The sequence below is a fragment of the Erigeron canadensis genome, chromosome 8 (genome assembly GCF_010389155.1).
Source record: "Erigeron canadensis isolate Cc75 chromosome 8, C_canadensis_v1, whole genome shotgun sequence".
In the NCBI taxonomy this organism is placed as follows: Eukaryota; Viridiplantae; Streptophyta; class Magnoliopsida; order Asterales; family Asteraceae; genus Erigeron; species Erigeron canadensis.
The window spans coordinates 39,633,030-39,655,776 of NC_057768.1; the positions used below are offsets into that span (position 1 = coordinate 39,633,030).

The 22,747-nt window shown below is 34.1% G+C and overlaps 2 protein-coding genes across 2 annotated transcripts; both read right to left on the minus strand.

Annotated features, from left to right (window-relative positions):
- Nucleotides 1–478: 478 nt before the first annotated feature.
- On the minus strand, nt 479–1,474 carry LOC122578595 (probable calcium-binding protein CML25). Its single transcript, XM_043750580.1, has one exon. The coding sequence runs from the start codon at nt 1,259–1,261 to the stop codon at nt 686–688; it is 576 nt and encodes a 191-aa protein (XP_043606515.1). The 5' UTR covers nt 1,262–1,474; the 3' UTR covers nt 479–685.
- Nucleotides 1,475–5,059: 3,585 nt separating this feature from the next.
- Nucleotides 5,060–19,986, minus strand: LOC122578970 (protein VAC14 homolog). Its single transcript, XM_043751043.1, has 20 exons — nt 19,486–19,986; nt 19,272–19,385; nt 19,114–19,179; nt 9,621–9,710; nt 9,425–9,544; nt 9,304–9,332; nt 9,064–9,206; nt 8,864–8,958; nt 8,513–8,599; nt 8,287–8,394; nt 8,036–8,127; nt 7,739–7,820; nt 7,167–7,232; nt 6,857–6,972; nt 6,658–6,778; nt 6,364–6,525; nt 6,144–6,272; nt 5,989–6,057; nt 5,574–5,864; nt 5,060–5,503 (listed from the first exon to the last, which is right to left on the minus strand). The coding sequence occupies exons 1-20, from the start codon at nt 19,573–19,575 to the stop codon at nt 5,390–5,392; spliced, it is 2,184 nt and encodes a 727-aa protein (XP_043606978.1). The 5' UTR covers nt 19,576–19,986; the 3' UTR covers nt 5,060–5,389.
- Nucleotides 19,987–22,747: the final 2,761 nt, after the last annotated feature.

Genomic DNA, 22,747 nt, shown 5'->3' on the forward strand with positions numbered 1-22,747 from the left:
AACGACAACTCTAACAACAGGTATCAACTATCGAAGTCCTATAAAACAGTAAGTAAAACACTAATATTTTTGGATCGGGATCTCTTAAAGTTACTTTCAACTTTAGATTAAAATCAAAAGTTAAAATTCAAAGATTATTGTTGGATTTTGACTTTTGATTTTAATTTAAGGGTAAAGATTTACAACTTTACTAATAAAGTTGTCAATAAAATTTTCATTCACTATATATATATTTTTTTCATAAAACCAAAGTTACATCCAATCATATAACCTTAACCTATGTAAAAGATAAAATACACCTAGAACACCATCTCCGGCATACTTGGAGTTGCAAATAAAATGTAGAAAAAGATAAAATCATATCCAAACACCAATCAACCAACTTGTTACCACAAATATAATCAACCATTCAAAACACAACACATAAAAACAATCCATCATCATCAATAATCAATAAAACTTTTAAAGTAAACTCATATAATCATCAACCATCATGATTTGTCATTAACATTTCAATAACAAAACAAATTTCAAAATTCAAAAACTAATAGTAATAACCATAATAACAAATTACTTCATAAAAATAATAATAACAATAACGCATATCATTATCATCATCATTTTCATCATAATCGATCGTTGATCAAATGGATAACTGACTCATTATCGATTAATCAGTAACGGTTTAAATCCCCCCAATATTATCAAAGTTGTTTGTAGTAGTAGTAATACCATTAACCATCATAACTCTAAACTCATCAAAACTAATCATCCCATCGCCATTAACATCAACACCCGAAATCATTTTCCTACACTCATCAATCGTACAATTTTCCTCTAAACTCCCCAACACTTTCTGCAACTCTTCTGCCGAAATCAATCCGTTTTTATCGATATCGAAAACCGAAAAAGCCTCTTTTAAATTCTCTAACACCTCTGCAGTATCAATATCTCTTGTATTCAATTCAATAAACTCATTTAAATCAATAAATCCATCACCGTCTGAATCCACTTCTTTAATCATGTTTTCTAATTCGTCGTCGCTTGGCCGGTGACCTAAGCTTCCCATAATCGATCCGAGCTCCGACCACGAGATCTTTCCGTCGCCGTTACCGTCGAATTTTTTGAAAACTTGCTTGAGTTCTTCTTCGATCTGTGCGCGTGAGGTGGATGTTCGTGACGGCGTCGGTGACGGACTGGTGGCGGCGGCCGGAATCGTGTCGGATTTCTTTTTCCGGTGAAATAGGTTTTTTAGGCCCATGGATGGAATCGGAATTGAAGACAAATAATAATGATATTGATATGATAAAGGGAAAAAGGGGGAATTATGAAACCCTAATTAATCGGCATTACATCAGGGGATAATTAGTTGGGAGATGAGAATCAAGGGGAGGTGTGGGTGTGTGTGTATATGTGCGTGCACGATGTGAGAATGGCTCCCCCGTTCTGACTTCCAAACTATTATTACTATTATTTATATATTTTTATGCCTAACAAATTCTAGTTTTTATATGATGTAATTTGAGTGTGAACATGTTGATACATTATTGTGGATTTAAATTAAAAGTAGATTTTTTGTGTATGTGATGTGAGAATAGGAAGATTTTTTCTTTTTAGGACGAATTCAAATATTAGATTGTACAAGTTTTTATTAAGGGAATTTAAGGAAGGTTTTGAATAGAGGAATTTAACAAGAATAGATGGGTGAATATGTAAAAGAATTAGTGTGGTCGTGCAATCGTGCATTGCTTGTAGTTAGCGTCGGTGGCTTATCTAAAGAAGAGGATCAAGTTGGCGCGTGCAAACATTTTTATGTATATATGACTCTAAAGAGAAATGCGGCAAAAATAAAGGAAAATCTATCATCTGCATATATGGTAAAAACTACGAGTTTACCCTAAGGGAGCCATTATATAGCAGTTGCAAATGCGATTGATTTCATTTCATCTTTTAAATGCATGAGTCATTTTGTGAAGGATTTCTTTGACGGTATTTAGTAGGAATCATACTTTCATCTTATCGAAGTACTAGTCACCTAAGATTTTCATAGATGAACTAAAGCTAAAACAAAATAAAGTTGTTTCTAAACACGTACATCTAGCCACTTAAATGTTCGAATTTGAAATCTATATTTTCTTTTTCGTTCACACGTCGGAAGGAAATTATGGAAGACAAAATAGGAACATACTATATATCATGACAGGAAACCACACTCTAGTCTATGACTTCAACTTCTTTTTTTTCTTTTAATTAATTTTTTTGCTAAATACTGAATTTCCAAGTCCAAACACAATATTTGAAAAAACTATTAAAATCGGAAGTTCCAAGTCCAACCTATGCTAAATTGATTAGACCAACCTTCCCCCACAATACCTTTCCACGTGACACAACTAGAAGACCAGAGTTTCCGCATCTGGTCTTCATTAATGCACATATTGCAGTCATACCAACCATTTAATGCACCACACCACTCAAACACTCATACTTAATGAACCGGTTCAATTTGACAAAGATTGGACTAAAAACCTCTGAATTTATTAGTTTTATGAATATTAGATCCAATTTTGCAAATGGTTATGAAATAAAAATACTATTTTTTCATAAAAATAAAAATTCCACGCCCTCCCTTGTAAGAGTATTTGGTCTACCAAATCTATTGAAATTACAACGTTTCGTTTGAGGTCTTCAATGGTAATGATAATTATGCTAATAGAAAAAAAGTTTATTTGCATATGAATAAATCTTAACCGTTCATTTTTATATCATCTATGGTTATTAAGATTTATTTCCTATATATATAAAAACACCCTACTCCTATTTTCCCCTCCCATACTGCAAACACAGACACACACACTCTCTCTCTCTCTGCGACCACAACCACCACCCACACTCTCCGGTGACTCTCTCCTTTCCTTCGTCGACGATGACGACAACACCACCTCCATCATTTTCGGCCACCAACACACATACACACACAAAACACGTACAATCGCGTTCTCTCCCCCCCCCCCCCCTCTCTCTCCTCTTCCAACGACAATCACGGCAAGGGCAGATCCTGTACTGTATCCAACTACCACCATTTCTTGGATCACCGTTCATCAAATTCTAACCATTCAAGATGCGTCCAGTGACATCCCCTTTTGATAAAAAAGTTTTAGGGCAACACCCATACCGCACCCACCAGAAAACGAGACTAATTAGCGCCGGAGATGTAGCTGGAGATGTCGCCGGCGATTACATCGCCGACGTTGGAGATGACAAAGGAAAATGATCGGAGCCCTTCCATAAGTAAAGTTTTCTTTTAATTTTCACCATTGATAATTGTTAATCCAAAAGCTCATATAAGTTTCTTTGGTTTCCACCAAAAATTATGTGTGCAAATGAATAGAACTTTATCTTGATAACCTATATAATAAATGGCCGATTACTTGAAAGTTGAAACTAAATTATGTAGTGGAGCATCACCCGGAAGGAAATGGATATAACTGCTCATTTCATTACTTTGATTCTCTTTTCTACTGCCACTTTCGAAAGTTTGCATTATTAAGTTGGTGATGAACTGATAATTCTAAAAGGTCGTCACTGAGAGCTCTAAACTTATTTTTTTCTACTGCCTACTTTTGAATGTTGTTTTTTACAAGACAATGTCAAATAGTTGATATCTCATTAGATGTGCCAAATGAAATACTCGTATTATCTTTTTACTATATAAATATAAGGATTTTTTTAAAGACAATATAGTTGCTATTATTATTATGTAGAATTGCACGAATAAAAAACTGTGCACTATTATTGTTATAAAGTTCAACAAAAGTAAAAGTAACTCCAATGTCGTCTTCTACGGGTTTTTGGTCACAATACCGTATTCGACGGTGTATGGGGAGGTTAATATGTAGACAGACTTACCACTACCTAAGGTAGAAAAGTACCTCCAACTTTGTTGGGCATGAGGATCGAATACATGACCTTTGTTTTCAGAGGCAAGAGCTCCAACCACTGTTCCAACCCAGTTGATTTTAAATCTAGGTTATAAAGTTCAACAGTTAACTCATTTAAATCCAGGTTACCATCTTTTATGTTAGCAAAATCCAAAAACTTATAATGTCTTTCTTTATCCTCTATTTCAATATGAAGTATGTGAAATGGAATATTATCAACAGATATTCAGATAATATAAAAATTTAAGGTTGGGTTTTATTTATTGGTATTTTATCAATTCAACATATTTTTAGCAGCCTTTCTAATGTGGCAACTCCAAGCACAAACTAAATTCCAAATATAGAAGTTGTTTTAAGTATTAGATCCAAATTTATAGGGACCGTTGGACTATCCATTTGGTAAAGAATTTTGTCTTGATTTATTAAAATAGTTATATTATTTGATTCCAAACCCATACGATTATAATGGACGGATTAAATAATTTTCCATGTGATTCATTTATAGGACTTTGGTCTTATATATACATAATTATAAAATTGTTTGATAGATAAGTAAAGCATGGTTAAAAGATTTTAAATGCAATTATAAGTAATGATTCAATTGATTAGTACATCAAGAATTGTAATTACATGAAGTAACATAATATTATCGATTAAGTCATCTAGTAAAAAGGATCGGTGAATATTTAAAAACTAGTCTATTTTAACATGCTGTTAAGTTGTGATAGAAATTGGCTTCGACCTTTGTTAAAGGAATTTTGGGGTGTTTTAAACTATCCATATCCCCATTATACAAAAATCCAATTTCGGGTATCGAACTTCGGATATTAATATAGGATATGTGTTCGGATAGTGAGATCCACTATTCGAAATTTCAGATATTCAAAACTTCAGATCTCCGACTTTAAACGCCCATAGACTTTGCTATACGAACTTCATATGACAAACTTTATACACGAAGAGCTTTTTTCTACACAGATAATATATACCTTTCCTTAGATTTTTCCTTTATTTTCAATTTTCAAAGTTATTCAAAAAGTGAGAAGACAACTAATACGGTAATACTACATCTGGGAAGTGATAATCATTTTCCCTGAAGAAACCATTGCAACATGTATTCATTATATGTAGAATTACTTATTTTATTATTATAAGATCAGTAGCAAATTAATAATCACCGAAGAAAACACAAATTTAAATTCGAGATATCTATCTCTCTTGCCTTTAGCCCTGTGGTTTTCAATAAAAATAACACAACCACAAGAGCAAACGTTTGGAGTAACAAATAGCTCCAACATTCCAGCATTGTTCTGGAAAGGGGGAAGATAAAGAAACAAAAAAAAAAAAATCCCGAACCCACCACCCATTCATAAGTTCAAGAAAAAGAGAGAAACCACTACGATATACAATTTACACTTTATACGAGACTAAGAAATAAGGCAGACAATGATTTATAGGTGCAGTTGTCCTGGACCTTTTCGGGATGTTCGTGAAGGAGGCCTGTTCAACTCTGCCGCAGATGGAAGCCCCCTCGGTTCTTCGGATTTTTGGATCTCTTTCACCTCCTACAGAGACGAAAAAAGATATAGAATGATTGACAATTATATTTACTTGTAGGAATGCAAAAAGATATACCTTAGAAGATATGGATATGTTGCGTGTGTGTGCTTGTGATTTATAATGCAGCCGATGTTGCTGTTGCATCTGTTCAAATCGTTGCAGCCAAGATGCAAAGTTTATTCCATTTTGCACATGAGAATCATCCTCACTCACGTCACCATCTTGTGAAAACCGTAGCCCCGTTGACATGTAACCAGTTTGCGTAGAAGGGTTCCCTGAAGATGTACGTTGGATTTGCTCCTTGTTGAAGGAATATGAAGGTACCGTCTTCAAACGAGTCCTTAAGATCTTAAATGCCGAACTTTGCTGTATATATATACATATATATGTGAACATCAGTAGCACCACAAGTAAAGATCAGATTGTGTGGTTTGACAGATCCATTTTTGTAATCGAGGAAAGAAAGAAAAACTATGTCAACAAGACATACCTGAGGAAGTAACATAAGAAGACCATAGAGAGCTTTTAACAACCATATATGCCTTCCTGGTTCAAGAAGCTGCATATAAGATAGAAAGGTTGAAATACTGCTGAAATGAAAATAAATACAAGACAAATTGATTAAATAAACAGCAGCCACGGAACCTGAAGCCTAAGATAAGCAAATATGGGAGTCTCTAATAGATGTATCAATTTGTCCAGTTGAACTAAGAATCTGATATTAATATCCTCCTCGGTCAGAGATTGAATGACAGAACTTGCATGTTGGTATGCCTAAGATATAGCAAAAGTAAAGTGAAAAGACGTTTAGATGTAGCATAAATCATATGCAGATATGGGTAGCACAACAAAATTTAGGCCTTACCTGCGCTAATAAGCACAGACTTATTATGGCCATCGATGAATGGCTCCATGAGGCATACAGCGAAAGGAAGAAGTCTTTTCCAGCAGCATTAACTAGAGATAGCTTTAATAGATCTCGTAGGCCAGACAACTCGGAAGAAGTAAGCATAATCAGATTTAAAGCCTGATATATATAATAAAAAACAAACATGAATACACACACACACACACACAAATATATATATATATCAAAATAAATATATTATAAGCTGTAGAAGAGCAATTGTTCTTAGTCAAGCTATATGAAGTAAAATACCTGAACCAAAGTAGAAGCAAAATCAAGGTCTGCTTCCCCCTCAAGAATTTTAGAGAGCTCCCGGTACACTCTTTCAGAATCTAAAAGCACACAAAGTCGGCGAACAATCAATGCACCACGCCTGAACGAATAAACAGAAATGATCAGTACAGAACCCCAATTAAAAAAAAAAAAACTTTAAGGAAAAGATATAGATCACCTTTCCAGAAGGGCATGATCTGTGCGAAATTTGTGAACTAAAAAAACAACAAGCTGGCGGAAGTTATATTGGTCTTTTGCTATGGCTGCATGCACCTCCAGCACCAGGAGCACTACCTACAAAGTACCATAACCAGGTAAATATATATACATAAAACCTTCATCAGAGCTGACAAATAATGATTCTGAGTTTACTGTGTGTATTATACTATAATTTACTTATATGGACTATACTATTCAATATAATGTTGGCAGTTATGATGCCTTAAAATGAACATTTTAACCGACAAGGAAGTCAGGGAAAATATTACCTGATCAGAGGGATCCGATAATGACTTCAAAAGTGTGTCAAAAATATCATTCAGAAAAGACAGAACCTGATAAGCACATAAGATTGCATATGAACCTCATTCCTTATTCATTAAGATCTCAATAGTCGACATTCAATAGTAAATATATAACATTAATCTGATCTTAATGCAAAAGGATTCATAAGCGACATGTAGAATCAATAGGTCATGGACAGAGGGATCTGTAGATATAGAACAGTAAATAACTAAACAAAGTTGACTTGCAGATAATCTTTAATCTAACTAGATACCTAAATTTGAAGGAAAAGGGTGTTAAGGAAAAGATAATAATAAATACCATGTTAGTAGCAAGATATACAAAAAAAAAAACCCTTCTTACAAGAGGTCTGAAAAAGCTTAACTTACAAGAAAAACAATGCAGTTTATCATTTTGAATATGGCAAGAAGAAAAATATGAGATTATGGGAGTAACCGAAACATCTTAAATCTTAAAAGTATGATATATACACATAAAACAATATGGTAACAGTGACAGATAGAAACTGGGACTGAATAAGGTACTTCAGTATTACCTCTGTACGGTGTCTATTCAAAAGGGTTGATATCCAGTGCAATGATTCAATTCGAGTTGCTTCGTGCTCACTAGATAATTGCCTGAAAGATTGAGAGAATAAAACAATATTCAAGAACATATATTCAGCACCAGCACACAGCTATAGGTATTCTATTTACAAAAATATTCATTGCCGTACAGCAAGCCAACCACGACACTGCTAGAGATAATCATGGTATGATATCTCTTATTAATATAAAAGGCAAAAGCTTTATGAATACATTGAAAACTATTGTCACATAGTACTGAAACAGACCTCCTTGCAATGGATAGGATTGCCCCAACATCAAACCCTTCAGCAGGATCAGCCTGGATTGCACGCAGCTCTTCATTTGTTTCTCGGGCAACCTAATATTCACAATTCAGTATATCAAACATATATAGAACATACCAAACTTAAGGAGGATGGTGAACTACAAAAGATAAAGGGTCTTTGAAAAAATTGAAGCGTTTGATCGTATGGCAGGTACCCCAAAAATTTTCCAACAGAGACTGAGAGAAACTTACGACTCGTATTCTCTCTTCTTTGTCAGCAATGCAAGGCAAAATTGCTCCCAATATATCGGCATAATAAGGTACAAGCTGGTCCCCGCCAAGTTTTACAAACTCATTTATCTACACACACAAAAGTTTTCCAATCAACACCTACACAAAGCTACGACACATATAGCTACAAAACTCCATAAAAGCTCAACTACAAGAAAAATTAGAATGGCTGGGATAGTATCCTTACCCATGTTATTGCAGTCCAACGAGTAAATTCATCAGGAGAAGCTGCTCTCTGTACAAGTATTTCAGCCATGCGACCATAGTCTACAGACTTAAGAATTCGATTGCTAGAGTCAGAAACTTCTTTTAGAAAAAGGGAAATTGCTAATACAAAATACATGATGGATTAATAGCGATAACTTTCTTATATCACAAATAGAGTTTGATAGTCAAGTACACAACCCACCATAAAGGCATCAACTTCCAATAGTGCCAATCACAAATCATTTATTTGAGAAAAAGAAAACTGGTGAACCAGAAAGTTGTTTTATATCAAACAAAAAATATAGCAAATTTCCAACAGAAGAAGTCTTACTGGGGAGTTCTTAATCTCTTGAAGAAACTCTGAGAGTGCCGAATCAGCTTGCTGCCGGATTTCATGGCTAGAATCACTTAACATATTAAACAAACCTGGAATATCATCATGTCAGTAAAGTTCATACTTATCTGTAACGAAGAACATTAAAACTGACGGATAACAGGCGAACTATATAAATTTTATAATGAAACATATACCGTCAAGAAAATCAGGAAGAAAGCCCAGCATATCTATATCTGGAACGCTGTCCAATACGGTGATCCATCCCACCAAAAACTGACGAACGTAAGGATTTAGAACATTCATACGTTCTCGCAACAATGGTATGAATTCCTCGATGCTGAAAAAAAAATAAACAGGAAAAGGAATTACATTTTACATATGTATTTAAAGTTGCACAATCAGATCTAGAACCAAAATGAAAACCAAATAATCACCTGAATTGATCACTTTCTGTCACAATGTCCTGTTTTCGAAAGAGTAAAACGTACTTTAGTACTTACCACCACATAGGGCATGACAAACATGAAACATCTATAAAATTAATAAGATACTTGCCTTCACAAGTCTATCTAGAAGATGAGCAGCGCTTTGTACATTAGGATCCGAGTCAGCTGAAAGCTTACACAATGCATCAAATATCTTGTTAAAATGTAAAATGAACTCTCCTCGAACTACCTGCAAAAATTTAATATTAGCCGAAAGTATTCTACATCAACAAAGCTTCATTGATGAAGTCTGAATTCATCCTCACCTTTGCAATGTTGTACAAAGCTTCACAAGCATAATAGCGAACTCTGCTATCTTGATCAGAGAAAGAATTTATGACTGGTGGTAGAATTTGCTGCCAAATTATATGAGAACGAACTTCATCAAATTAACCAGTAAATCAATGGAAAGTAAATGCAATCACACGAGATTACACGAGATTAAGTATCTAATGTATAAGTGCGGAAAATCTTATACACTAGCAATCAACCCAATATATGAACACGAACACGAATATGAATAAACTGGAACCGTATATTACTTCAGTAAATGCAATTACAAGTAAATCCCAAGTTCCTAAACACGAGAATACTAAAGAAACAAAAGCTAGAAGATTGACCTTAAACATAAGGTTTAATCTCTATTTATACTAATACAAAAGGACTAGACGGACCTAGTATGTCATGGGCCAAAGCCCAAACTCGACCTGGACCTCGACCTGGTCAAAGGTCGAGGTTGACTTGGTCAACGGACAAGGTTGACTCGGTCAAAGGTCGAACTTGACTTTATTACACATAATAGTTTATCCTTTAACTTTATTACATAACAAAAGATTCAAAACGACATTTCACGAATGCTGTTGTCACTAGGAAATGCACCAACAAACTCCCCTTTGACATCAGCATCTTGAAATCTTCAGCAGTCTTCCAAATCTTTAAAATCTTCAGCAGCAGCAGCAATATTCCAATCTTCAAACAATCTTGGCATAAGACTTGTCTTTTAACAACTGCTTTACCATTAGTTCATATTGTTGAACTAATCTAAGACTACAACCCATAGTCTTCATTCTTTCCTTTCTTAACATCACAAGATCTTCCTTACACAGATTGGCTAGATGATATGGTTCATAGATTCTGAGAAGCTCATTTGAATCACCATCTTCAACCACAACTTCAAAAGATTTTACGTCCATTCTCCAAGATTTCATTTTTAACAAAATATTCGGCTCAAACTTCTTCATCGGAACTTCTTTTAAGCATTGAATTTCGTTAAAAACGATTCTACCTTTCGGCTTCTTAGTAACAGGGTCGACTTCATTCGGTTTAATCAACAGTTGACCCTTCTGAGGACGAAAATTCTTATAATAACCAGTACTTGCTTCATATTTTATCAGATCAACAAAATGATCAGCATGTGGACTTTTACTGTAATTGAAAAAAGGAGCCTTTGCAACATCAACAAAATCCCTTTTTGGTAGAGTACTCAATGCTATCTTACTTGATCTGAAATACATTACCCCAGAAGTTCTTTTCACAGCAAACGCATATATTTCATTATCCCAAAAGAAACTCAATATACGTCCACCAGTGTTCGGTAAAGAAGAATCTTTAAACTTGCTTATATAAAGAATCTTAGAAACTTTCTTAATCTTCTTTTCACAACATTCTTCTTCTCCATCAGAAATTCCTTCACGAAAAACTTTCTTTCGTGCTTTTCTACTCAGAGAATCCTCAGTTGTCTTCATCAATTTAGATTTTTAATAGACAACTTCAACAACATTAGCCTCAGCATCTTCAGTACCAACGATCTCATCATTAGAAATGATTTGATCTAAGTCCACTTCCTTATCAACAGGAAGGTCTTCAGATACACTTTCACTTTCTACTGCTTTAGAAGTTTCAATCTCATCATCAAGAATAACAACATGAGATTTCCCAGAGCTCCTTTTGCTTCTAGATGCATTAGACTCCCCCTGAGTAGTAGCAACACCTTGAGCATGAGATGTCGAGCACTTTGGCATCTCACCACCTCTAGATTCATTAGGATCATCATCTTTATCATTCGGCCGAACATTACCAGAAGAATACCCAACCTTACAAGCATCAGAAAGGATCACTACTCTCCCCCTAGATGCCAAAGTCGCGAGTCGATCTTCAAAATACTTTATCCAGCTAGAAACTTTATCAAGTGTATCCCAATGACTGTTTATCGACTATTGATGAGCAACAAGTGTGTCATTTAATTTACCCAGCAACGTCTTCGCATCTTTGACTCTATCGTCCATAGAATTCTCAATATTAACAGCTTTATGAAGAAGTTGTGCCCAATTCTTATCAGAAGCCGCCAACTGTGTACTTAGATCTGTAATAGTTGAAGACAATCCAGTAGCAAGAGTTTGCACATCACCAGTCGTCCTGTCATGGCGAGCTTGCTGTTTCTCCGTTGCATCAGCAAGGTTACGAATTTGACCATCAGAATGTTCTTTCCAAGCAGCAATGGCGGATTCACTATGAGCCAGTTGCTTAAGCACCACTCCATAATCACGTTCGAGACGATCATTTTCAGATGACAAAGCAGCAACAAGTTGAGCTTGATCGTTAATAACCTTATCCTGATCAACAACTTTCTTCATCAGATTATCCATCATGTTCTCCAAGCGAAGAATCCGCTAAGAATCATCCATCTCAGACACATGAGGCATAGAAGAAGTTTGCGGAGGCGAAGAATCTGTACCTATCTTAGTAAATGGCACAAAAGTAACAACAGTAGATTCCACAACATCAGAAGAAACAACCGCAGGAGTAAAAATGGGAGTAGAAACAACAGTAGCAGGGATCTCATAAGACATAACATTAATAGAAGTCACAGAACCACCAGAAACAACCGGTGTATCAATAACAACCGCACCAGGTTTACAAAATACACCTTGTTTCCGACGCTTTCGAGGAACCAACTTAGCTTTTGCTTTCCCTTTCTCAGAAGTCTTCTCAGCCAAAGCAAGTTCATCTGATCCTGGTTCATAATTTTCATCTTCTTCTTCAGAATCCTTGCGCTTGCGCTTTCCTACCGGCGACACTGAATCACTTCTCCCATATACACACCCGAAGGTGTGTCATCATCGGTTGAAAGAGAAGTAGAAACTCTTGCTACTGGATTGTCTTCAACTATTACAGATCTGAGTACACAGTTGGCGACTTCTGATAAGAATTGGGCACAACTTCTTCATAAAGCTGTTAATATTGAGAATTCTATGGACGATAGAGTCAAAGATGCGAAGACGTTGCTGGGTAAATTAAATGACACACTTGTTGCTCATCAACAGTCGATAAACAGTCATTGGGATACACTTGATAAAGTTTCTAGCTGGATAAAGTATTTTGAAGATCGACTTGCGACTTTGGCATCTAGGGGGAGAGTAGTGATCCCTTCGGATGCTTGTAAGGTTGGGAATTCTGTTTACTCACTTTAAATTGAGTAAGGTTGGGTATTCTTCTGGTAATGTTCGGCCGAATGATAAAGATGATGATCCTAATGAATCTAGAGGTGGTGAGATGCCAAAGTGCTCGACATCTCATGCTCAAGGTGTTGCTACTACTCAGGGGGAGTCTGATGCATCTAGAAGCAAAAGGAGCTCCGGAAAATCTCATGTTGTTATTCTTGATGATGAGATTGAAACTTCTAAAGCAGTAGAAAGTGAAAGTGTATCTGAAGAACTTCCTGTTGATAAGGAAGTGGACTTAGATCATATCATTTCTAATGATGAGATCGTTGGTACTGAAGATGCTGAGGCTAATGTTGTTGAAGTTGTCTATTAAAAATCTAAATCGATGAAGACAACTAAGGATTCTCCGAGTAGAAAAGCACGAAAGAAAGTTTTTCGTGAAGGAATTTCTGATGGAGAAGAAGAATGTTGTGAAAAGAAGATTAAGAAAGTTTCTAAGATTCTTTATATAAAAGTTTAAAGATTCTTCTTTACCGAACACTGGTGAACGTATATTGAGTTTCTTTTGAATACCCTTTGGCTCATCAGTTGAACAAGACGATAAAGAGTTCGATGTCTCAAGATTTTCAATGTGTGCAACTTTGTTACTACTTTCATCAAAATGTACCTTTCTAGGTAACTTTGACGGTGGAGTTAAGTACAAAACATCATTTTCTTCAACACACCATACCTTATCAATTTTGTCAGGATTAAAACTATCCAAACTGAATTCTTTTTCAATGAACACTTGAGACTTTCCTTTTAATGTAAAAACTGTTATCATTTTAGGTTTTTCTAAATTTGAAAATGAACTCTTCAGAGTTTCATGAATCTCACTTGGGATTGAGTGAGATTTAACCAACTTATCATCTTCAATTGAATTATCACTTGTCGGAATTGTCTCACCCAGAACCACTGACTTTGACTCATCAGACTTAACTTCCTCAGAAGTCGGAACCTCAGGAAGTTCAGTAGTTCTAACTATCTTAGAAAAATCATCAGGCTTAACTGGATTCAACTCTATTTCATCAGTTTTGAGAAAAGAATAATTGTTATTAAAAGGAGGTTCTACTTCACCATAACCCAACCCATTCTTCCCTTTTTTGTTAGGTAATGGTTCAAAAGCATCTATCCTCTTTTGTTTCAAGTGAAGATCATCTATCTTAAGTTTTAAAGCAGTAATTTGAGCATTTGCCTCAACTAACTCCTTTTGAGTTGTGCTCAATTCTTTAACTTTGTTTTCAAAAGTTGTTGTAGCCAGATCAATGATTTGACCTTGCTCACAAACTTTAGCTTTCAAAACAGTACGATCTTTTTCATCTTCTTTCATTTTCGACTTTAATTCTTTCTCGAAAGATAGAGTTTTCTTCTTGTAAATTATGAATAGCTTGCATTCCTAAAGCATATTCATCATTGAGTCTAGTCAAGCCCTCATTTCTTTTAGACAAATTAACATACATGGCACAGATATCAACAATAAAGTTAAAGTTGAAAAGTACCTTTTGGTCTTCTGGAGCAGAAACTCGAGCCATATAGCCAATGGCTTCTTCAATTTTTAATCCTTCAAACAATATTTAGCTTAAAGACTTCTCCTCCACCATTCTTTTCACTAGTACTTTCAATAACTTTATTTTCAGAAGAAAATTCTGATTCCGTCGACTTAGGTGCCTCTTCTTCGGCTGATGTCTCATGATCAACAATTTCAGCCATAAAAGCATTGGCTGAGTTTCCCGATTCATTTACAAAAGTACTCCAATCAAATTTCTCAGCTTTTTCTTGCGCAACCAAAGCTTTAGATCCAGTAGAGGACCCAGAATTTTGATTTCCAGCAATTTGATTTGGTTTCGAGAAACTGGTGGTTGCCTCTTGTTTCGGTCGGTGACACTCTCTAGCAAAGTGACCGAATCCATTGCAGTTTTAGCACTTAACCTTAGTTTTATCATACTTTACTTTTCCATTCGTCAAGTCTCTTCCAGTACGCCCCATAAATCTTCTAGCTCTATGAGCAACCATAGCCAATTGCCATTTGAGATCCATTTCTTCAAGATCATCAGGATCCAATTGCTCATACTCTAGATCAGCCAATTCCGGGTCTATCAGATTTCCAGAGACCAATGCCTCGTAGGATGTCATGAAAGCAGCCAATAAACTAACATGACTTTCAGCGGATTTGACACTTAGAGGCATAGACTTTAGAGTCCTTTGAGAACTTCCAACTAAATCTGATGAACCTTGGTTCTTCTCCGTCGAGGCAGCAACAAAGCAATAACTATTCTCTATTTGCCTAACATCTCGGTTTGCTCAACAGAATTTGAAAAGAAAGCACTTGCTCTTAACCCAGATGGTTCAACCGTATTTGGCTTCTTAGCTCGATTAATCTCCGGATTTTGTATGACATCAGTTTGAGTTTCACGTTTCTTAATATTCAACTCAAATCCCCTCAAATGGGCTATCACCGTATCAAGAGTCATCTGAGCATATGTAGGATCACGTTTGATCAATACCGAATAAAAATCCCACTGTGATGGTAAGGCATCTAGGAATTTCTCATTCTTTTCAGCGTTCGTTAGAGTCACTGTATGATTTCTCATCTCCGTCATGAGATGGTAATACCTATTCACCAACTCATCAAGTGTCTCATTCTTCATCGCCTTGAAAACTAAGTGCTGAGCTTTCAGAAGTTCTTGTTTTCCCTTTTTTACTACATCATCTCCTTCATACCTATTAGCCAAGGCATCCCAAAGTTCCTTTGACGTAGAGTATGATTCCTGCTCAAAAGTGTGCAGAATGTCCTCAGGCAGACACATAGTAATACAACCATATGCCTTGTGTTCGGCTTCGAACATTCGTTTGTCATCATCAGAAAGTGCTGTCCATTTGCCTTTTCTTTTACATCGGCAAAACTTACCGTTGCTTGATTAAAACCATCTTTAATGCAAATCAGCATTCGAACATCTGTCCATCTTAGATAGTTTTCAAATCGAGTCTTCCATGATGGATATTCCTCAATCCTTAACAGTTTCTGAGAAGATGTGGATTTACCCACAACATGTTCCATCTCCATTAATCGACTCAACTTTTGATCCATTATTGAGATTAATGAACCTAAAATTGCTCAAGTTTTCAGATCCAAAAATTGAATTACAGAAATTGAACCAAAACTTCAAGAAAGTTTTTCAAGTTCAAAGATCAAACAATTTCAGACCAAAAGTTAAGCAAGATTACAAGTTCAGAAGATCGTATACAAGAACCAAAGATTATCTAATCTTACTCGTTCAAAAACTTGATTAACAGAAACCAAACTTATACTCAAGAGAGCCACAAGTTCAATATTCAGACAAGTTTCAAACCAAAACTTAAACAAAATTTCAAGTTCTTGAAAAATCAATGAGTAAAAGATTAGAATCCAAACTTGATCACGATTACAAGTCCAAAACTTGTACAACCGAAATTAAACTTAAACTCAAGAGAGTTATGTGTTCAAACTTCAGCCAATTTCAGACTTAAAAGTAAGCAAGTTGCAAATTCTCGAAAAAAGTTCCTTACTCAAACAAGAGATTCGAGTTTATATAGGCACGTACCTTCAAAACTACAAAAAATCAGAAGATGGGTCGAACTAAAATTAGGTCAAGGTCGAGCTCGGGCCGAACTAATATAAATACATTACGTAACAACAAGATCAAAAATATGTATAAATTGACTCATCCATTTAAACACAACAAACATTATAAGACCACAAGTCCACGAGCACTTGCAAAAACCCTCAGTGTCCAACCGAATGACATTTGGGCATTCAAATACATTGTTGTGTGAAATTCAACGGCAATTGAAACCGCTGTCAGGTTGAACCCCACCACTAGTTATTGCATTTTGATTTAGATAACATTAACTTGTTACAACAAGTCCCTTTAATGCACATAAACTCCAGAAAGAAAACTAGTAATCATCCAACAGACATGACTAACGGAATGAGCAATTGTGGAACCTTCACAGGTGTGATCAAGAAGACCATAATACTCCAAATATGTGGAAACTTATTACTTATATCAGCTGACAATTATTTAGGTGTCGAAAGAAACTTAACTGAAACATATATGTAGTTATGCGTTGACGGGAATTCTAAAACCTCGATAACAACATAACATGATAGCATGGTTGGCATAAGTGATGCATGTCATACTTTCATAGGTGTAAAATTATGCTAATATTAAAGATCTTCGGAGTGAAGGTGCACATTCTACTATTTTAGTCTCTTTAGATTACTTAGGAAGATGTTACAAAGACTTCTGCAGATAAACCTCCTTGATGAACACCCCAAACCTGTCTTGGCCACTTATATTGACTACTTGATTTTCCCATCCTTCAAAAGCTAAAGGCTGACCTAACATCTTTATGTTTGTCTCCATTTGATGCTTTTGGGGGAAAAAAGGAAGTGGGAAAGCAAAAGCAGGAGCGTATTTTCAGTAGCAAGCAGCCTAATTTTGTCATTTGATTTATGGTTTTACATTTGCAAGCCAGTGTAACTCACTAAACAATGTGGCTGAAACATAAATCATGATAGATGGCTAGTTCTTAGAAAATTACAAGGAGGTGTGTGGTCAGCTGTTGTAACTTGTAACTATTAAAAAAATCTACCACATAAATAACAACTATTATTAAAAGCAAAAAAAAAAGGAAAAAAGAGAGAAGGTATTGTTAACCACTGATTTGCCAATTGTGTACTTCTTTTGCAAAAATGATGACTTACCATGAAAACCAACATTTCCATAACTACTGGTCATTTACTAATAAACACATGACTTGACATAGCATGATCCCTATGATTACAGTGAAGGATAGATAACTACAAACATAGCCCTTTACACCTCACACAAGTCAACAAAAATGTAATGAGAGCTACTTATACGATATTGACTATTCCTTGTAGTTCATCTTAGCTATTGTGAATGAAAATAGCAAAGAGATGAACTAATTCTACCCTTCAATAATATACCAATACTGTACTAAAAACTGAAATTTTATCCAATGACAGGGCTAAGGTAATAAATGTAAAATACATTCGTGTTGATCCATAAATAGATCATCCTCCACCTCGTTCATGTATATCCATAAACAGATCATCCTATACTAACGGAGCCAGACCCTGTATGAGCCAAATCTAAGTCAAAAACCCTTTCAATTACGTAAATAACTCCAATCATGCATAAGGTATTTAAGTTGAAATAAGTTTGATCACCAGTAAGCAAACTTTATATGTATCTACAATCATACACAACTGATCCCCAGCTTAGACTTGAGAAATCGACACTTAGTTGAAGTTATACATGCCCAGGAACCATAGAGGGTTGACCTATATTTGTCTGACTAGAGCTACTTACCCAGTTCTAGATATAAAAGTGTTTTCTTGCTCTAGTATATTATACTGTAATATAACAAAGTCAAAGATGGTCAGATGCACACAAGCAGATACAAACGAGAAAAAAATAAAGCGCCTGATTACCATTCTTAATTTATCTCATTCACGAGATTTTACCAAAACTATATCCACACCAACCACCAATGGTACCACAATAGTTACAAAACTGGGTACTTTGAAGGTAATAACTGGAGACGTTATCTCCATTAGCTCACATGCATTTTCTAAATATATTGCTAATTGTCAGGACTGATCTCATTAGATTACAAGAATCTAGATTCAAGTCCCAAGTGTAAACTAGTTATGATATACGGCTATTCCATAATGTGTAAGTACTTATGACCGCCTGAATACAGTGCTTAAATCGTGCCAATCATCAGCAATCAGAAAACACATCAAACCACAAGTAATACACGACCCTAAAAATAAGTGATAAGAATTACAGTATCTACCATCAACTATCAACATACCACGATGGACGACTTCAATAGTTCTTCAATCAAGCTCCTCACTCGGGTAGTTCGATCATCGTTGTGCAGGAAATGTACAATAACCTAAGAACTACTAGGGTGAGGTTGCCTAAGAATGACTCCAGTATTAAAACAAGCCTAACATACTAAATTTCTAGACTTTGTGAACAAGTACTTTAAAATTGAAATTGTATAATGCGTCGGACAAACCTTCATCCCACATTCTTTCCTACACATCTAACCTTAAAAACCCTTTTCTCCTAATCTCTCCCGCTAACTCTATTATATCATAAGGTTTATCATACAAACTACACAAATCTAACTAGTGTATTATGAAAGTTCAAACCTACATTTGTAATCGTATAAAAGTCAAATAAACCAACGTTCAAACCTCGAGATGTTGTGCAGCTTCAGTACTCAACCCAACAGTAGCTGCAGCCAAGCCAATCAACCCTCCCTATAAATCACAAAAAAAACAAAAACCAACAAATTAAACTATAATTTTCAAATATATACGCACAACTTTGGTAATTTTCATGATCTATCTACCTTGCGGTGATTCGCCTGAGGTGAATACGTATATTCATGCGTCAATAAACTAATCACAGCACTAATCTTATCATGATCTCCAGCTATTGTCAATTGCTTTACAATTCCTTCAACCTAATTCACACATAAAATAATCATATTCTGACTAACTTAAAACTACAACAATAACAAAAAAACACATTTCAAAAAAAAAAAAAAATTATAAAAAAGTAACCTCATAAGCAGCATTTTTTCGCTTCTCATATAACTTATCGGATAAGTTACGCAACACAGCAGCCGGAATGGCAGATAAGGCATCCGCCATACCACAGGATAATTAATTTATTTTATTTTTTAGAAAAATGATATGCAGGAAAAAAAAAAGGTAAAATAGTAATTCAAGTGCAGATAATAATAAATTTTGAAAATTAAATACGTTTTCTGATCTTTTCTAGCTGGAATTGAAACATAACATGAATGGATTAAAATGAAAATGAATAGATATAGATATATAGAGTAACGGAATTAGGTTAAATGAAATGGAGAGTGTGTGGTGTAGATCTAAATAAATGGGTGTGTGTGTGAGAGAGAGAGAGTGTGTGTTTGTTTGTTGAATTGGATTTAAAGGAAAGAAGATGACGGAGATCTGCCGGAGAGGGGTGGGGTTTGAATGAGAGTAACGAACGCGTGATAAGTTTTTGGGAAGTTGATCACAGAAGTTTGCCAGCTTTTTTTTAGCCCAGGCCAGGGGGTGGGTAAAGTAGTTAAGTAATTGTGAACCCAGTTATTACATCCAAATTGCATATTTATTCACCTAATTACAATTGTTGTGTTGAACGATTGTATTATTTTTTTTGAATGATTATATTATTTAATATACTTGTATTGAATTAACAAATATTTTGTCATATATAGACTTCTTTAAGAATTATCATATCAAATATATATTTGTTTAAAGGCAAAACCACAATAGTTACCATCTACGCGTTGCGCGATTTCAATTAGTTTGATTACTTATTGATGATATATGTTTGCTGAAAACTTTGACATATAAAATATACTTATTGAAAGACAATACCACAGAAAAATTAATACAATTTTTAATATATTGTTTGGAAATCTAGAAACGATTATGTTTTGTTATTGATGATGTGTCGCTATATATATTTGTTAAAATCTTTGACATAAGAAATAAATATTTTTTCAAAGGCAACACCATAAAAAAAAAAGTTTTGATATACTATTTGAAAACCCAAAAGAGAAAAAAAAATTGTAAGAAATTAAGAAGTAACCTATAACTTTAAACCTGAATGGGATTGAATGTGGTAAAATCCGAATATTATTACAAAAAAAAAAACTTTTTCAATATAAATGTTTAAAAAACCGAATGGAAAAACATATGGAAAAAACTAAGAAGTAACTCGTATTACAAACCCGAACGGGATACGATTTGGCAAAATCGGAATAATGATGCAGGTTATAACATGGACGAATGCGAGTTACTATTCAAATTCCATTCAAATAATATACTATATAATATAATATAATGTTGTAAAAAATGAAAATAAAAATAAAAAGATGGACACACCGCATAAAACTAATACCCGATGAATATTGTATTTATATACTTTTAAAAATATACTATTAAATATTATTTTTTTTGAGTTGAAGATATTTACTATTCTTCCTTCTTATTAAATCAAGGCTAATAAATCGATGTTAAATGATATGAACTTTTAATACTTGTAATATTGGTTTTATAAAAGTTCATAATATATGTTACTTTCTCGTAACGATGGTCAAACCAATTTTTCAATAAATACTATCATCGTGATGACTATCGTGATAAATCTATCATGTCATATGATAACTCATGTTTTAAATAGATAATGATGATGATTTTGTTTAAAATGTACTTTGATTCATTGAAGAACGTGATAAATGGTTTAAGATGACGTCGTATGAATGCAAATGAGTAATAATAAAAGAAAAAGTATGTATACCCTCCTTATATAGTATTTGTTTAAAATAATTTAAGATTATTTATAAAAATACAAGGTTCACAATTTTGTTATGTCATGTTACATCAATAATCTAAATCCACATCATAAGTGTTTTTATAACTTAATCAATCTCACTATGGTTAAATTCTTAAAAGTTAAGTGAGTGTCAAATTAAAAGGAAAAAAAAGCTTAATTTAAGTTTTTGTTGCATCTCCAAGGTTTTACACTCTATAATCTATATAATGGTTATCTTACTACACTTTTTAACTTTTGAAAATATCATTTGAATGATAATATTGAAGAATGAAAATGCTCTAAATTTTTGTTTTAATTATTAAATACGAGTAATACTTAATTTACGATAACATGTCTTCGTTAATTTATGGGATGCATATTTGAAAGAAAAAAAGTGTTTGATATGAATATAATTCTTTTAAAAATATATTTTACCTTTTTTTAATAAGTATTTGATATGGGATAGATAACTAATGATTTTTATTTGAAAATTTTAGATTATGAGAAATCTATTAATGTATATTGTTTGTATACATAGCCTTAAGACAAAGTCCCAGTCATTGTCAATCATAAGTCAATGTTACTAGAGATCGTAAAATACGAGCGATCAACAAAGCCAATAAAAACCGTCAGTTATCATAAAATTCCAACTTAACTTGATTTTCTTTTATTGAAAATATTTTAGAATGAGTTTCAAAATTGTTTGTGTATAAGTCAAACAAATATTATTATTATATCAAGGTTGATTTATCATTAATGGTACACTATGCTTAAAAAGTTACACCTTTGATTTTTACATAATTATATTTTTTCACTGTTATATTTATGATTATATAATTTTATTAAAATATGATATCTCATTAATCCAAATTAAATGGATTAACAACTATGGAAAATGATCCCTATACAACATTTTTTAGTCATACACAACACTTTATGCATTATACAGTTGTACAGTACAAACATATAATGCATATATTTGTTGTGTATGGCTAAAAAGTGTTGTGTAGGGATCACTTCCAAACAACTATATGTCTAGGTCAAGTATACTGTTTTTATTTATTTTGAATATCCAATGTAAATGGAACATTTGTTTTGTGTGCAAGATTTTCCCTTTTGGCAATTAGTGGACTATAGCCTAGTTGCCTACTACTTTGATTAAAATCCACATAATCCTCCAAATTCTTTGTCTTGTGAGTCATTTTATATGACTGTGATGTGTCATACTTTATACCATTTTTCACATGACTTTAGGACCAATTATTCGTTATATTTATAGTTTTATATCCAACTTTCGATACTTTGAAGGTGTGTTAAGTGTTTTCAGGTTGGAAATTGATTAGACGAACAAATTGGTTGATTTTGATGACATATGGAAGAAATGGGGAGAAGGATTCGATCGAAACCAAGTAAAAGACAAGGAAAACGAGTCCTGGAGCTTGTAACTCCCGTTTCTGGAGTAACTCCCATTATGAAGAG

Bases quoted from the DNA above. Each gene is read 5' to 3' on its own strand.
- LOC122578595 (XM_043750580.1), bottom strand. From the start codon at position 1,261: ATGGGCCTAAAAAACCTATTTCACCGGAAAAAGAAATCCGACACGATT.
- LOC122578970 (XM_043751043.1), bottom strand. From the start codon at position 19,575: ATGGCGGATGCCTTATCTGCCATTCCGGCTGCTGTGTTGCGTAACTTA. The intron at 8,128-8,286 runs GTAAGTTTCTCT...TGTGAATATTAG, and splicing joins AAGAAGAGAGAATACGAGTC to GTTGCCCGAGAAACAAATGA. The intron at 5,865-5,988 runs GTATGTCTTGTT...ATATATATACAG, and splicing joins TTCTTATGTTACTTCCTCAG to CAAAGTTCGGCATTTAAGAT.